General features: G+C 37.4%; 1 protein-coding gene across 22 annotated transcripts in view; it reads right to left on the bottom strand.

The window, feature by feature from the left end:
* OCA2 (OCA2 melanosomal transmembrane protein) overlaps positions 1 to 17,538 on the bottom strand; it is a 431,394-nt gene that overhangs the window by 274,597 nt on the left and 139,259 nt on the right. For 18 of the 22 annotated variants that reach the window (XR_013536485.1, XR_008482351.2, XR_013536487.1 and 15 more), the window contains one exon: positions 12,112 to 12,239. The exons of the other annotated variants lie outside the window; for them this stretch is intronic. Coding sequence is in view for 13 of the 18 variants with exons in the window: in XM_054258175.2 (XP_054114150.2) it covers positions 12,112 to 12,239 (128 nt within the window). In the remaining 5 variants the exon portion in view is untranslated. The remainder of the gene's footprint in view (positions 1 to 12,111; positions 12,240 to 17,538) is intronic. 22 annotated transcript variants of the gene reach the window in all.

Raw genomic sequence — 17,538 nt, 5'->3', positions numbered from 1 at the left:
ATAAAACTGACAAAATGAAAAATTATGACATCACATTCTGTCAGGCAGACTAGAAAAATTACCACGCTCTCAAAATGCCAGTGGGAGGATAACCCAGCACGACTCTTGCAGAGGGAAATCTGGCAATAAAGAGTAAAACATGCACTTCTTTGACTCCACGATCTTACTTCCAGAGATATACCCTGAAAGTACACCTCCAACAATATAAAAGCATTCACTGTAGGGTTTTTTGTAATTACGGAAGACTGGAGACAATCTAAATGCCTCTATGTAGAAGGAAGGTTGAATAAACCACGACACATTCCAACATGAGGTACTATGTAGTTACAACAAAGAATGGGGAAGACTCCCGTGAACTGATTAGGAGTAATTTCCAGAATATACCATTAGGCTTATAAAAAGCAAAACGTGAAAGATTATCTGCACTATGTTATTTTTCAGGTAAAGAAGAAGGGGATACAAAATAAACATCTGTTGTGCTTATTTATGTAAAAGAAAATACAAGGCAGATACATCAGCTACTTAGAGGAGAGATCTGGGTCAGGTAGAAAGACAAGTGAAGAACAGGATAGTAAGCATGAGGAGAGAGTGGTACTTCCCCGCATATACATTTCTGTATAGCTTTGATTCTTAGAACCATGGTAATGGTTTAAATATCCCATCTTAGTCCATTTATGATGCAATAAAGAAATGGTAATTTACAAAAAAAGGAACAGCCTGCAGGCAACATGGCAAAATCCTGTCTCTACAAAAATTAGCCAGGTATAGTGGAATGAGCCTGTAGTCCCAGCTACATGGGAGGCAGAGCGGGGAGGATTCCTTGAACCTAGAAAGGTTGGGGCTGCAGTGATGGTGCCTCTGCACTCTAGCCTGGGCAATGGAATGAGACCCTGTCTCAAAGAGAAAAGAGCTTTATTTCGTACACAGTTCTCCAGGCTGTACAACAAGCACGGCACCAGCATCTGCATGTGGTGAGGGCCTCTGGCTGCTTTCCCTCATAGTGGGAAGCTGGTGTGCAGAGATCACATGGCTGGAGCAGAAGTGAGGGGAAAACAAGAGAGAAGGGTGCCAGGCTCTTTCAACAACCAGGTCTCTTGGGAAGTAATAGAGTGAGAACTCATTCATTACCATGAGGATGGCATTAAGCCATTCTCAGAAGATCCACCCCCATGAACCAAACACCTGCCATGAAGCCCCGCCTTCAATACTAGAGATCAGATTTCAACACGAGATTTGGAGGGGATGAGTATCCAAATTATAGCAATCCCAGCCCAAATAAGTGCATTACAAATAAATAACATAAACACACTAAAAGCTACGGAGATGAACTAATCTAAGAAATTTCAGAAAAGCATATTTTTGACAGGCTACTGTAAGACTAAAGACAAAAAGAAGTCTACACAAATACTGTAGTTGAGTTAGTAAATCTATTTCTCACAAAGATATCAGTTAGCAATTCTGTAACTACTTTAGGTGCAATTCCTAAATGCTAGGAATTTAACAAATAAGTGAGTATATATTGCAGGTAATGAGACCAAGAGGCAAATCTTATCGTGTTATATTGGAATTCAAGAAATCAATAAAAGCTGAAGATTTTAAACATGCAGATGAATAAATCAATACAGATACAGATATAGACGTTTGGGTGTGGGTATACATACACATATGCCCAACTGTGTTGACTGCAGAGGCCTAGAATCAGTGACACCTAAATTGCCACATGCACACCAAGCATCCAGATTCCGATTTCTAAACACAATTCCCCAATATAAGGCATGAGAAATCTTTTGAGAGGCAGTTGATTCCAGGGTAAGAGCAGGCAAAATGCAAATTTATTTAAGAACATTTTGTGATGTGAGAAAATGAAAAAATGATTGAAAATTGATGAGAATGTGTTTAAAGAAGACAGGAGCCAAGTGGACACCGAAGCTATTCCCAATGGTCAAAATCAAAATAATCTGACAAAATAAATAACGGTACCGGCTTACAACACATAGAATAAAATAAACATCCATAAACTTTTACAAATATAAATAAATAAATAAAGGAGAAGGATAGCTCTTCCTTGCAGATGAGCTCCAGTTAATAAATGTATTAATAGAAGCCATAAGGACAATATAAAATCACCATTAGGCAAACTTTACAGTCATAACAATCAGAGGCAAAGAGCTACTAACAAATGCTAAAATCAGTAAGAAAATGTTTGAGGAGAAACACAATGTTAGCATACTCTCAAAGTATTTCCCAGAGCTTCACTTTATAACAGAGAAACCTGGCAGACACCATGTGAGCCAAGTGATGGATGTTAACAAAATCATTAGCAGGACATGCCAATGTTTGCACCCCGATATGATGCACTAGTAAGAGCACATCATCTCTGTGATCTCGCCAAAACTGCAACAGCCTCAAAAGTGTCATGAGGAAACATGACAAACCCAAATTGGGAAATCTCTACAAGGTAACTGACCAACACTTTTCAAGTGTGTGAAGATAGACTAAAAAATTTGGAGAAAATTCAAGATACACAGCAACTAAATGAACTGCGGGATTCTGGAGAGAATACTGAACAGAAAAAAAAGTCATTAGGAAAAAACTGAAGAAACTGAATGGTATTTGTTGTTTTACTAATATTCCACTAATGTTAATTTTCTTGTTTTGATAATTTTATCATGGTTGTCTAAATTTTAACTTTAGGGGAAGTTGGGTGATGGGTAAATGTGGTCCCTCTACTTTTTTTACATTTCTGTAAGTCTAAAATTATTTCAAAAGAAAAAAAATCTCCGTTTCCTTGTTTTTTTATAAAAATCATTTCAAGGGAAAGAAAAGATTAGATATATTAAATACATCATGTTAAAAATGTTATCCATTATTCCCAAAATATTATAATCTGAAAATGTCTTGCTTCCTCTCATTCATGATAAACTATTTCTCCATGTGTTTTGCAATTTTAGATTGTGAGCTCCTATTTATTGGTTCTGTCTATAGGAATACTGCAGAGAGATTTCCCTGATGCTGCTAAATCCCTGTTACAAGAAGAGACTGCTACAACCTGAAATAAAAGGGGGTCAAAACCGCTATGAAAATCTTCACATGCTGTATTTAATGTGCCCCTCAGGTAAGATCAAGACATTTTCTAAAAATGAGCTGGTACTGTTTTATGAGATGGCCTCAGAATGAGTTAGAGAAGAGTCCCTCCTCTTCTGATACCAAACCTAGCAGAGACACAACAAAAAAGAGAAAATTTCAGGCCAATATCCTTGATGAACATAGATGCAAAAATCCTCAATAAAATACTAGCAAACTGAATCCAGCAGCTCATCAAAAAGCTAATCCATTATGATTAGGCTCTATCTCTTGGATGCAAGTTTGGTTCAACAGATGCAAATCAAGAAATGTGATTCACTACAAAAACAGAATTAAAGGCAAAAACCACATGATGGTTGCCATAGATGCCAAAAAGGCTTTTGATAAAATTCAACATCCCTAGGCTTCAAGGGAGCATACCTTAAAATAATAAGAGCCATGTATGATAAAACCACAGCCAACATCATACTGAATGGGCAAAAGCTGGAACCATTCCCTTTGAGAACTGGAAAAAGACAAGGATGCTGTCTCTCATCACTTCTATTCAACATAGTACTCGAAGTCCTAGCCAGAGCAATCAGGCAAGAGAAAGAAATAAAAGACATTCAAACAGGAAGAGAAGAAGTCAAACTCTCTCGCTTCACAGACAATATGGTTTTACACCTAGAAAACCCCATAGTCTTGGCCCAAAAGCTACTTCAGCTGATAAAACAACTCCAGCAAAATTTAAGGATACAAAATCAATGGCCAAAAATCAGTAGCATTTCTAAATGCCAGCCACATCCAAGCCAAATCAAGAGTGCAATCCAATTTACAACAGCTACAGAAAAGTACAGTATCTAGAAATACAGCCAACCAGGGAGGGGAAAGACCTCTGCAAACCACCGCTGAAAGAAATCAGAGACCACACAAAAAAATGGAAAAACTTTCCATGCTCATTGGTAAGAAGAATCAACATTGTTAAAATGGCCAAAATGCCCAAAGCAATCTACAGATTCAATGCTTTTCATATAAAATTACCAGTGATATTCATCACTGAATTTTTTAAAAACTATTGCAAAATATATATATGGAACCAAAAAAAAAATCTCAAATAGCCAAGGAAATTTAAAGCAAAAAGAACATAACTGGAGGCATCACATTACCCAGCTTAAAACTTTTACTACATTACTACAGTAACCAAAACAGCATGGTAGTGGGACAAAAACAGACACATGAACCAATGGAACAGAGTAGAGGAAATGAAGCCACACACCTACAACTATCAGATCTTTCACAAAATCAACAAAAACAAGCAATGGGAAAGGGCTCCCTACTAAATAAATGGTGCTGGGATAACTGCCTAGCCATATTCAGAAGATTGAAACTGGACCCCTTCCTTCCATTACATACAAAAGTCAACTTAAGATGAATTAAAGATTTAAATGTAAAACCTAAAACTATTAAAAAACCCTAGACAAAAACCTAGGAAGTACCATTTTAGACATAGACCCTGGCAAAGATTTCATGACAAAGACCCAGAAAGCAATTACAACAAAAACAAAAGTTGACAAATAGGGTCTCATTAAACTAAGGAGCTTCTGCATAACAAAAGAAACTATCACCACAGTACACAGACAACCAATGGAATGGGAGGAAATTTTTGTAAACTATGTATCTGACAAAGGCCTAATATTCAGAATCTATAAGATATTTAAACAAATTTACAAGCAAAAAACAAACAACACTGTTAAGATATGGGCAAAGGACATGAACAGACATTTCTCAAAAGAAGACATACACATGGCCAACAAGCATACGAACAAATGCTCAACACGGCCAATCATTAGAGAAATGTAAATCAAAGCCAGTATGAGATACCATCTCATGCCAGTCAGAATGGTTATTAAAAAGTGACAAAGTAACAGATGTTGGTGAGGCTGCAGAGAAAAGAGAACCCTTCTACACTGCTGGTAGGAGCATAAATCAGTTCAACCAATGTGGAAAGCAGTTTGGAGATTCCTCAAAGAATACCATTCAATCCAGCAATCTCATTACCATATACATATTCAAAAGAATATAAATCATTCTACCACAAAGACATGCATGCATATTTTCATCATATCTCTATTCACAATAGTAAAGACCTGGAACCAACCTAAATACCTATCCACAGTGGACTGAATAAAGAAAATGTAGTACATATCATGGAATACTATGCAGCCATAAAAAAAGAATGAAACCATGTCCTTTGCAGCAACATCGATGCAGCTGGGGCCATTATCCTTAGCAAAGTAACACGGGAACAGAAAACCAAATACTGCATGCTTTCATTACTGTAAGTAGGAGCTAAACATAGAGTACACATGGACACAAAGAAGGGAACCACAGACACTGGAGTCTACTTGAGGGTGAAAATCAGAAAACTACGTATCGGGTCCTATGCTAATTACCTGAGTGACGAAATATCTGTAAACCAAATCCCCATGACATGCAGTTTACCACCTGCACATGTACCCCTGAACCCAAAATGCAAACTGGAAAGAAAAAAAAGACATTTCCTGCCTAACAGTTTCATTCTAATTTTTCTTCTTTTAAGGGTAAACATTTTTATATTGACATTATGTACTCCCTATATCCAAGAATCATCCAGAAATTTTTAAACATGGATTTATAGGCCACTTAACGTTTCAAGTCACTATAAAACAAAAAAAAACAAGTAAAATAACATTCCTTAACAGAGATTATTCATTAACTAACTTGAAAGCCCTTCTAAATCTATGGAAACATGTTCAATTATCCAAATTTAGACATATTCAAAATTGATGTTGAATTTCAGGGGACAAGTTGTGTACATAGTTTTCACTGAACCAACTACTCTATGATTTGACCACGTTTTCTAGAAGACAATCTGACCTCAGTAACAAAAGTCAGTGCAGCATAGATTAATAGACCCAAAGGTCTCCAACAGTTTTCCAAAACATAGAACACGCCTGACCTACTGTATGTGCTTCAAGTGGGGCCTGTTTCAGAGCCAATGCAACATGATAGAAAAAGGGTTTGACCCAAAATGTACGCTGGAGAACTCAGGTGCAAAATGGCAGGAAAAGGGCCAGGAAGCCCTCAAAATCTGGAATAAGTCACAGGTAGGTGTCAGATAGATGCAAAATGAGAGATGAAAACCCAGGGCATGAGGGCAAAGTAGGCCACTCTGAAGGGAATAGCTGCTTGGGGTAGAGGAGCTGGGTGTGTGAGGTCTGTGACGCCCAGAGAGTTTACCTGGGACCTCTGTATACAAACCTTATCCTCTTCTGGGCTAACAGTGAATAGTTTGAATATGAAAAGGTTGAATTAAGCTTTTGAATCAAATTATTACTAAAAAACAGTAATAATGGGCTATAGCATTTTATGCATGCTAACTAGGAGCTTAACATGGGGCTCAGTACTTCAATATGATCTTGGTTCTCACAAGCAGCATAATTAATATTAACAGACTATGCTAAGGATAAGAAAATTGAGGCTCAGAGGTATTGAATAATTTGTCTAAAATTTTATAACTAGGAAGTAGCAAAGCTGAGATCTGAACATGGATCCATCTGACGTGAAGGCCGGTGTTCTTAAACATTATGTGAACTATAACCTGTTTGCCTAGATTGAAAGAGTCCTTCGTGGACCCAGGACCGGTGCACAGATATCCTCTGAGCGTGCCCACTGGAGTGCTCTCATGGTCCTGTAGTAACCATGGCACTCAAAAAATCTTCCAAACCATCCATCTCCTCATTATGCCCGAGGCTGGAACCAGCTATAATGAGGTCTGGTTAAGCTTGATGATGATGGTCAGACTGCTCACAGAGAGAAGGAGCAAGGTGAGGACCTGTTACATAAGGACAAGTGGGAGCAAAATGAACAGGAACATCTGAGGATAAAATAACAGAGTTGAAAGCATCCAGGTCTTAAAATGGCTGCTAATAGTGATTTTCCTATCTCAAAAAGGATGGTCAGAGCATCTTGTCCCGCTGATTCTACCTTTTGAGTTGAAATTAACACTTTTCAGAAAGAGTGTTAGGCTGCCCCTCAGGGAAGCCTGGGGAAGGAAGGCATCTCAACTGCCTCCCTTAAGGTACACCTCATGAAGACTCCATCATTCCTCAACTCCCCACACTTTACTCAACCTGAAGAATCACTGATCATCTTGGAAAACCACAATTCATACAATGTTATCAAATAAGCAAAGTTAATGGAATATTAATAAGCTCAGCTCCCTCTTTTTTTTTTTTTTCTGACAGAGCCTCACTCTGTCACCTAGCCTGGTATACAGTGGCATGATCTTGGCTCACTGCAACCTCTGCCTCCTGCGCTCAAGCAATTCTCCTGCCTCAGCCTCCCTAGTAGCCAGGACTACAGGCATGAGCCACCAAGCCTGGCTAATTTTGTATTTTCAGTAGAGATGGGATTTCACCATGTTGGCCAGACTGATCTCTAACCCCGGCCTCGTGATCTGCCTGCCTCAGCCTACCAAATCCCATGCTGGGGATTACAGGCATGGGCCACAGCACCCGGCCCCTCTTGATTTTCTAGACTGATGCTATGGTGTCAAGAAGATATAAGTAATGATGATAGGTTAACATGTTCTGCTGAGGACCCAAACAAAAAATGAAGGTTGAAAACTGAGGCAAGAATACAACCTGTAGTTGTAGTAGGAAATCCTTCCTGTTGATTTCTGCACCAAAACTGCCTCTTTCAATTAATGCCCACCTCAACATCTTTTTCAGAATTTTAATTCTTAGAAAGCAGCAACTTTGCTTGGTTGGCTTATTGACATGAGTTTCAGGCACAAATGAAAACTCTTTGTATTTTTTCTAGTTGAAAACATATCATATCCCTACAGTTGCCAAGACTTTTTAAATCAAAAGAATAAAATTTTACAAAATTATGTTCTGACTTGTTAATACAAATAAAAGCAATGCTACATGTACCTGCACTATTGGATACATGCCTAAAGGAAACAGCTAGATAAACTGTCCCAGTTTAATGCTCACATGCAGAAACTGCCTGATTCTGATCATTAGGATAGTGCATATAACAACGAACAGATGAGGAGAAAGTGAGAAAAAAATCGCCTTTCCCAGGTCAAGGTAACTACATCAATATGCTCAGTTTGGTTCCCCTAATTGCATAGGTTAGCACAGATAAAACAGAAAAATATTAAGAGGCAAATAGGGAGAGTGAAATGAGCCATAAAGAAGACACACGGAAAAAAATTAAAGAAGTTCAACATGATGTACAAATAAAATAGCCAAGAATATAAACATCACGGAGTTGTCGCCAAAGAATCATTATTACTCCCATACCCACAGTTACATGAGAAGGTGCTAGGTATTGGGTAACAAAGAAACACAAGAATAGTCTGGAGAGATTTCATAAGCTCCTGGAATATATGCTGAGAACTTTAGCAACTTGGGAGTGCTCTAGGTGCTGCAATTATCACTCTGACCATTCTCCTTCATATTTACTGAGAGGACTGGAAGAGAATTCCACCTAAAAAAGCTGTACATGGATGTTTGTAGCGGCTTTATTTAAAATTGACAAAACTTGGAAGCAACCAAGATGTCCTTAAATCATGGTGGGTGAATAAATAAAGTGTGGTACATCCAGGCAATGGAATGTTATTCAGGGCTAAAAAGAAAGGAGGTATCAAGCCATGAAAAGACAAGAAGGAAAGTTAAATTCATATTACTAAATGAAAGAGGCCAATCTGAAAAAACCACATACTGTACTATTCCAAATATAGGACATTCTGGAAAATTCAAAACTATGGAGACAGGAATAAGATCAGTGATTTCCAGGGGTTGGGTGGAAAAGGGGATGAACAGGTGGAGCATAGGGGATCCTATGGACCAATCTTGCATGAGCTGCACATGTCCCCCAGAATCTAAAGTACAATAAAAGGAAAAAAAGAAAAATGTCTGTTCATGTCCTTTGCCCATGTTTTAATGCAGCTGTTTGGGTTTTTTTTCCTTGTAAATTTGTTTAAGTTCCTTATACATGCTGGATATTAGACCTTTGTCAGATGCATAGTTTGCAAAATTTCTTTCCCATTGTGTAGGTTGCCTGTTTACTCTGTTGATAGTTCTTTTCGCTGTGCAGAAGCTCTTTAGTTTAATCGATCCCATTTGTCAATTTTTGCTTTTGTTGCCATTGCTTTTAGCACCTTTGCCATGAAATCTTTGCCTGTGCCTATGTGCAGAATGGTATTGCCTAGGCTGCCTCCCAGGGTTTGATAGTTTGGGGTTTACGTTAAGTCTTTAATCCTTCTTGAATTGATTTCTGTATATGGTGTAATGAAGCGCTCCTATTTCAGCCTTCTGCATGTGGGTAGCCAGTTCTCCCAGCACCATATATCAAGTAGAAGTGTCTTCCCCACTGCTTTGTTGAAGATCAGATGGTCATAGGTGTACGGCCTTATGTCTGGGCTCTCTACTCTGTTTCATTGGTCTATGTGACATAACTTTTACTTTTTTTTTCAATATTTCTAAGCTATGCAGTTCATCCATGAGTTTTTTCAAAGTGTCACAAATCTCCAAAGAATTTTTCCATTACATTTATTGTAAAAATTATCCATAGAAGTGGTCCCATGCAATTCAAATCCACATTGTTCAAGGGTCCATGGTATGTCTTTTTTATTGTTTTTATTTCTCTTCATTAGTATAAATTGTATTGCACAAAATAATTGATAAAACTATTATCTATGTTAGCCATATAATGTAAAAGTATGACATATGTGACCATGAAACCTCAAACAAGGGAGGACAAATGGAGTTATATTGGACTAGATGACTATATTTTCCAGGAAATAACTTAGTATTAATCCAGCACAGATTGCATTAAACTAAGATGTACAGTTCAACCCTTACAGCAATCAATAATAAAATAACTCAAAAACACGGTTTTTACAAAACAAACAAAAAAGAGAATTAAAATAGTATACAACAGGCCGGGCGCGGTGGCTCACGCCTGTAATCCCAGCACTTTGGGAGGCCGAGGCGGGTGGATCACGAGGTCAAGAGATCGAGACCACCTGGTCAACATGGTGAAACCCCGTCTCTACTAAAAATACAAAAAATTAGCTGGGCATGGTGGTGCGTGCCTGTAATCCCAGCTACTCAGGAGGCTGAGGCAGGAGAATTGCCTGAACCCAGGAGCCGGAGGTTGCGGTGAGCTGAGATCGCACCATTGCACTCCAGTCTGGGTAACAAGAGCGAAACTCCATCTCAAAATAATAATAATAATAATAAAATAAAATAATATACAAGAAAATATAATTTAACACAATAAAAAAGCAGTAAAAGATAAAGGGAGGAATAAAAGATACAAGATATAGTGAAAATAGCAAAGTAGCAGACATGAAGCCAAGCATATGAATAACTGTATTAAATGTGAATGGATTGAACATTTCAATTAAAACGTAGAAACCATCAGACAGAATTTTCTCATTTTATCATTATCATTTTATCATTTTATCATCAAATTGTTATCATTTTTAAAATGATAACTCATGCAAACAGTAAACAAAAGTGGGCTGAAGTGGCAATACCAGTATCAGGCAAATAGACTCGAAGATGAAAATATTACCAGAGAAAAAGAGACATTTAGTAATGATAAGACTTCAATTCATTTGGATAATGTAATAATTACAAAAGTATATACACTTAACCACCAATCCTCAAGTTAGGAAAAATACCCAATCCAACAATAATAGCTGAAGACTGCAATACCCCACTCTAAATAACTGATAGAATGGTTTCACAGAATATCACTAGTAATGTGCAAGAGACAGAACTATGGACAAGCAGGACAGATCTGATACTCATAGAACACTCCACCAAACAGCAGCAGAATACACATCACAAGCAGTCTCCAGGACAGATCAAATGCTAGACCGCAAAACAAGTCTTAATAAAATGAAAAGGACTGAATCATACAATGTATGTCCTGTGGACACAACTGAATTAAATGAAAAATCAAAAACATAAAGAAACTTGGGCAATCCCCAAATATTTGGAACCTGCAAAACATCCTTTGAAATAACCCATAAGTCAAAAAAGGAAATTGTATGAAAAATTAGAAAACATTCCTAGCTTAATGAAAATGAAAGTACCTTACATGTTAAATTGAAGAAATGCAAAGAAGTGGTGCTGGGGGAATGGTCTGAGAAATCATATCTTCCTATGTTAGTAACCCTTTCTGTTTGAGGAGGACATGAGTTTGTAAATGAAGTCTCAAGATTTAAAAGTATTGTGAGTAATTCTGTAACAACAATTGTAACTGAAACAATACATATTACTGATGTAGTCTTTTCTGTGATAACAGAAATTTTACTCAAATATTACACAAAATGAAACAGATCATCAAGGTTATACTGCCTTGTAAACTTGCTATTAAAAGTAATTTAGCTCCAAACTAAACTTATAATAAATTATATTTTATAGAGAATGAAATTAGAATGAGTTTACAAACCACAAAGATAATTCAAGAAAATAAAAACACGGTGGCTCAAGCCTGTAATCCCAGCACTTTGGGAGGCCGAGGCGGGTGGATCATGAGGTCAACAGATCGAGACCATCTTGGTCAACATGATGAGACCCTGTCTCTACTAAAATTACAAAAAATTAGCTGGGCACGGTGGTGCGTGCCTGTAATCCCAGCTACTCAGGAGGCTGAGGCAGGAGAATTGCCTGAACCCAGGAGGCGGAGATTGCGGTGAGCCGAGATCGTGCCATTGCACTCCAGCCTGGGTAACAAGAGCGAAACTCCGTCTCAAAAAAAAGAAAAGAAAATAAAAACAGCACCCAAATAAAGAATGCTACCAGAAATATCACAGTAGCCAAGGTAAACTTGGTTAACTTAAAATAGTCCAATTAAAACCTCCACTCTTTTCCACTCAAAGAATATGAGGAAAGATTTATAGACATAGACTTTCTTCATTCACCAAATAAAATATGAAATACAAAATCAGGATATCATATGGCAAAAGTTCTAAAATCTTACCTCCATCAGAACAAAGAGTGCTGCAAAGAACAGAAGGGTTGCCCATTCCACTCTGTGTAGAATTATCTCAAAATCATGAATGTCAGCTAAAATTAGCAACCAGATGGCACCCAGAATAGCAATCCATCCTGAAAATAAGTAAATAGACATAGAGATATAGCTCCACTGTTAACACACCGATTCATTGTTTATCTTCTGGTTGCCTTTTTTCTTTATCAAGAATAACTGTCACACTACAAAGTGCATGTACTTAAAATGCATATAACTTCCATTTGGTAATGTGTATGTATACTCATGAAACCAAAACTGTGATCAAGATCATGCCCACGCCCGTTGAGCCTAGAAGTTTATTCATTCCTATACGTTCTGTAGCTCCTCTTGTTCCCCGGTCAACTCCCACACTCCCAGTAACCATTCATCTCTTTTCTTTCACTATCGATTGCTTTACATTTCCTATAAATGCAGGTTTTCTGTAATTATACCACTGTTTTTTGTTGTTGTTTTGCGGTTTTTAAGACATCGTCTTGCTCTATCGCCCAGGCTGGGGTACAATTCCGCTCACTGCAATCTCCACCTCCCGGGCTCAAGCTGGGGAGCCCAGCCTCCCAAGTAGCTGGGACTACAGGTACATGCACAACACCCAGTTAATTTTTTGTATTTTTAGTAGATGAGGTTTCACTATATTGACCAGGTTGGCCTCAAACTCTTGGCCTCACGTGATCCACCCTTCTCTGCCTCCCAAAGTGGTGGTATTATAGGCATGCGCCACCATGCCTGGCTAGTTATATTTTTTCTCTGAGTATTTCTCTATAGACATATCATCTAGACCAAAAAGTCAATATTCAGCATAATCATGTTAAGAACCTTCACTGTTGGTGTATGAGTCAATAGTTCATCTTTTTTCATGTGTAGTAGTATGATAGTGCGTGGATGTGTTATAATGTACATACCATTCACCTATCGATGGACACATGGATTGTTTCCAGTGTCTGGCAATTTCAAATGAACAAGTTATCAACATTCATATACAAGTCTTTGTATGTACATATGCTTTCAGTTCCCTTGGTTAATACCTAGGAATGAGATGGTTGGATATATGACAGGTTAATACTATGTAATGTTATATGAAACATTTATGCTTTAGGAAACTGTGAAACTATTTTCCAAAATGATTTCATTATTTTACAATCCTACCAGCAGTGTATGAGAATTCCAGTTTTCCTACATTTCACCAAAACTTGGTCAGCCTTTTTGATTTTAGACGTTCCTGTGGATGTGTAGTGGGATCTTACTGTGGTTTCCAATTGCATTTCTCTCATGACTAATGACGTTATCTTTTTTGTTGTTGTTGTTGTTTTTTTTTGAGATGGAATCTCACTCCGTCACCCAGGCTGGAGTGCAGTGGTGCCATCTCAGCTCACTGCAACCTCCGTCTCCCGGGTTCAAGGTTCAAGTGATACTCCTGCCTCAGCCTCCCAAGTAGCTGGGATTACAGGTGCACACCACCACAACCAGCTAATTTTTGTATTTTCAGTAGAGACAGGGTTTCACTATGTTGGTCAGGCTGGTCACAAACTCCTGACCTCAAATGATCCACCTGCCTCAGCCTCCCAACATGCTGGAATTACAGGCATGAGCCACCATGCCCAGCCCAACATTGAGCATCTCTCAATGTACCTTCCATGTATCTTCTTTTATAAAGTTTTTGTTTAAATGATCTGCTTATTTTTTTCTTACTGGCTAGAGCAAATGAAACCCAAAATAAGTAGAAGAAAAGAAATAATAAAGACTGGAGCAGAAATCAGTGAAATAGAAACTGGAAAAATGTTAGAGAAAAGCAATGATACCAAAACCCGATTCTTTCAAAAGCTCAGTAAGATTGGTCAACGCTTAGCCTACCTGAATAGAACAAGTGAGAAAACAAAGTTGCCAATATCGAGAACAAGATCATTGGCATGACTATGGATTCTATACATTACAGGTGTGTACTAGTTTTCTAAAGCTGCCATAACAAATGATCCTAAGCATAGTAGCTTGAAATAACACCTATGTATTACATCATGGTTTTCAGAGGTCAGAGTATGCTGGTTCACAGCAGGATGTCTGTTGAGAGTCTCATGAAGCTGCAGCCACAGTATTGGCAGGGCTGCCTACCTGTCTGGAGACGCTAGGGGAGGACCTGCTTCTCTCTTCATTCAGGCATTCACATAATCCAATTCCCTGCAGCTGTAAGACTGAGGCCCCTGTTTCCTTACTGGCTGTCACCCAAAAGCTGTGCTGAGCTTGCAGAGGCATGTACATTCCCAGGTTCATGCCTCAATTACTCCATCTTCAAAGTCAGCAAGGCCCCTCTCACACTTCAAATCTCTCCCGCCACTTCTTCTGTCACAGCTCTCTAACTGGCTCTTCCACCTTTCACTTAATTTTTAAGGGCCCTTGTGATTATACTGAATCTACCTGGATAATCCAGAAAAATTTCCCTTTATGAAGGTTTATAACCTAAACCCACCTGCAAAATTCCTTGGCTATGTAACATAACATATACAGCCATTAATATCAGGAACTAGAGGGTGGACCCCTTTGAGGCAGAGAGGTATATATGAATTAATTTGGGAAAAATTAGCATTTTAACAATATAGGTGCTTCTGATCTATAAACACAGTATATAGCTCCAATTATTCTTATCTTCTTTCATTTTTCTAACAATGTTTTGTATGAATACCAGCAATCTTTTGTGTAGAAATTAACAAACTGATTCTAAAATTCATGTAAGAATGCAAAGAATGAGAATAGTCAATATAACTTTTATAAAAGAACAACAAAGTTTGAGAATATACATAATCTCACTTCAATATTTATTATGAAGTGACAGCAATAAAAACTATGATACTGCATCAAAATAAATTGACCAATGATGAATCCAAAAATATACCCATATATTTATGGTGAATTGATTTTTTACAAAGATTCAATGGCGATTTAATACAGAAGGGGAAGTCTTTTCCGCATATGGTGCTGGAACAGTTGATATCCATATGCAAATGAACTTTTACTTTGATCTGTTCATTAGTCATATAGAAAATTTAATACAAATGGATTATAGTTGTAAATGTAAAACATAACTATAAAACTTCTGGAAGAAAATATAGGAAGAAATCTCTGTGATCCTGGGTTAAAGGTTTTATTAGGTATAATATTGCAACATAATGTACGAAAAGAAAAAAATCACATTAATTGGGCTTTATCAAAATTATGAATTCCACTTTTTCAAAGGGCATTGTTAGGTAAAAGTAGAGAAAAGCCACCAACTGGGAGAAAATATTTCCAAATCATCTATCTGATAAAAGACTAACATCTAGAATATATATATATTTTTAATTCTCAAAATTCAACAAGTAAACAAACAACCCAATTAAAATGGGAAATATTTTAAACAGACACTTCCACAAAGAAGATATAAGACTGACAAATGAGTACATGAACAGATGGTCAGATGTCACTAGCCATCAGGGAAACATGGAGTAAAGCCACAATGACATTCACTGTCTACCTTAGAATGTGTAAAATCAAAAACGCTGACTAATGTAAACGTTGACAAGGAGATGAAGGAAGTGGAAATTTCAAGCACTGCTGGTGGGAGTGTAACTTGGTTCAACCATTCTGGAAAACAGCTTAGCAGTTTTTAAAAACATAATCCTTACATGTACCATATGAACTCACCTTTAAGTATTTACCGAAGAGAAATTAAAGCATAAGGCAACACAAAGATTTGAATACAGTGTTTACTGTAGTCTTAGTTGTTATAGCCAAAAACTGGAAACAATTCAAATATCCATCAACAGGTGAAAGTATGTACAAAAATTGTGTTATATTCAAACCATAGAATACTACTCAGTAATAGCAGGAATGAATTATTGATGTATGCTACCACATGGATGAATCTCATAATAATTATGCTGAATGAAAGAAGCCAAACTGAACACACTAAGCAATCACTAAGGAACAGAGTCTAGTGACCATACATGACAACGAATACAGTCTTTTCAAAAATAGTTTGGAAAAGTCACAAAACAAGACTACTAAAATCTTCTATTATAAAAATTACTAACAACAACCCTGGAAAAGGGAGTGACACTGATTTCCAGATTTACCACAATATAATATTCAAATATCCAGTGTTCAACCAAAAATACATCACAAGGCATAGAGAAAAACAGCCAGTGAAATAGAATATAGAGCCCAGAAATAAATGCTTATGCATATGGTCAAATGATATCCAGTGAGAATGCCAAATCTACTCAAGTGCAGTCTCTTCAACAAACAGTGTTGAGGGAACTGGATATCCACAAGCAAAATAATAAAGGTGGATTATCTTACACCATGTACAAAAATTAATTCAAAGTAGATTAGAGACCTAAACACCAAGTCTGAAAGTATAGAACTCCTAAAAGAAAACATGCAGGAAACGATTCAGTATATTGAACTTGGCAATAATTTCTAAGTTATGACAGCAAAAGTGACAAAAGCAGAAATAAATAAATGTGATTACATCAAACAGACAAGGTAGATTAAGAGATTGCCGGGGTTGGGGAGGGGGCGTGAAATGAAGAGTTATTGCTTAATGATTATAGGGTTTCTGCTTGGGGTTAATGAAATGTTTTGGAGATAATGGTGGTGATGATGTAATTAATGCCACTGAGTTGTACAATTAAAAATGGTTAAAATGGCAAATTTTATGTTATACATGCATATCACATATGTATTTTACATATCCATAAAACATGTATATATCACATATGGATATTTACATATCTATATGCATATCACATACTTTACACACATACACAATTTTGTGTGACATACAGGTATCTCACAAACCTGCCATTTTAACCATATATTTTTTAACCATATGATATATTATTCTTCTTACTACAACAGAAAACTTTTAAAAAGGAAGATGGGGTTGGGGAGGGCATTGTCCTCGAGCATGTGAAGGCCAGACGCACATGAGATTTCTCAGCTAGGAAGCTGCAGTGGCCTAAGTTTTCTACTTTTGTTAGTTTTGTCTCCTAACCAGAATGTTACTTTTCCTTGAATTCTCCAGGGCACCTACCATGCAGCACGGAAGACGAACAGACACTTGCTTATCTGACCATCACATCTATGGTGACTCCTTCACCACCCCTCTAACAACAGATCGCCGTATCTTTTCTATAATTGCTCCAAATTTCACTTCCCCAGGGTAAAACTTTTTGACACCCAGAAATGGCACCCCCTTGTTTTCTCTGCTATGTAGCAATGAGAAACTCTAACAGTCAGTGAAAACACGAGTGCTTTTCCATGATTTTGAGAGAAATTTCAGTCATGACAAAAAGCTGGAAGCTCTTTTAGGGCTCTTTTTATAGTTCTGTTTTATCATTGTGGAGG

Source organism: Callithrix jacchus, chromosome 6 (genome assembly GCF_049354715.1).
Source record: "Callithrix jacchus isolate 240 chromosome 6, calJac240_pri, whole genome shotgun sequence".
In the NCBI taxonomy this organism is placed as follows: domain Eukaryota; kingdom Metazoa; phylum Chordata; class Mammalia; order Primates; family Cebidae; genus Callithrix; species Callithrix jacchus.
Note: the sequence above shows the minus strand (reverse complement) of the source record. Positions and strands in the feature narration are given on the sequence as shown.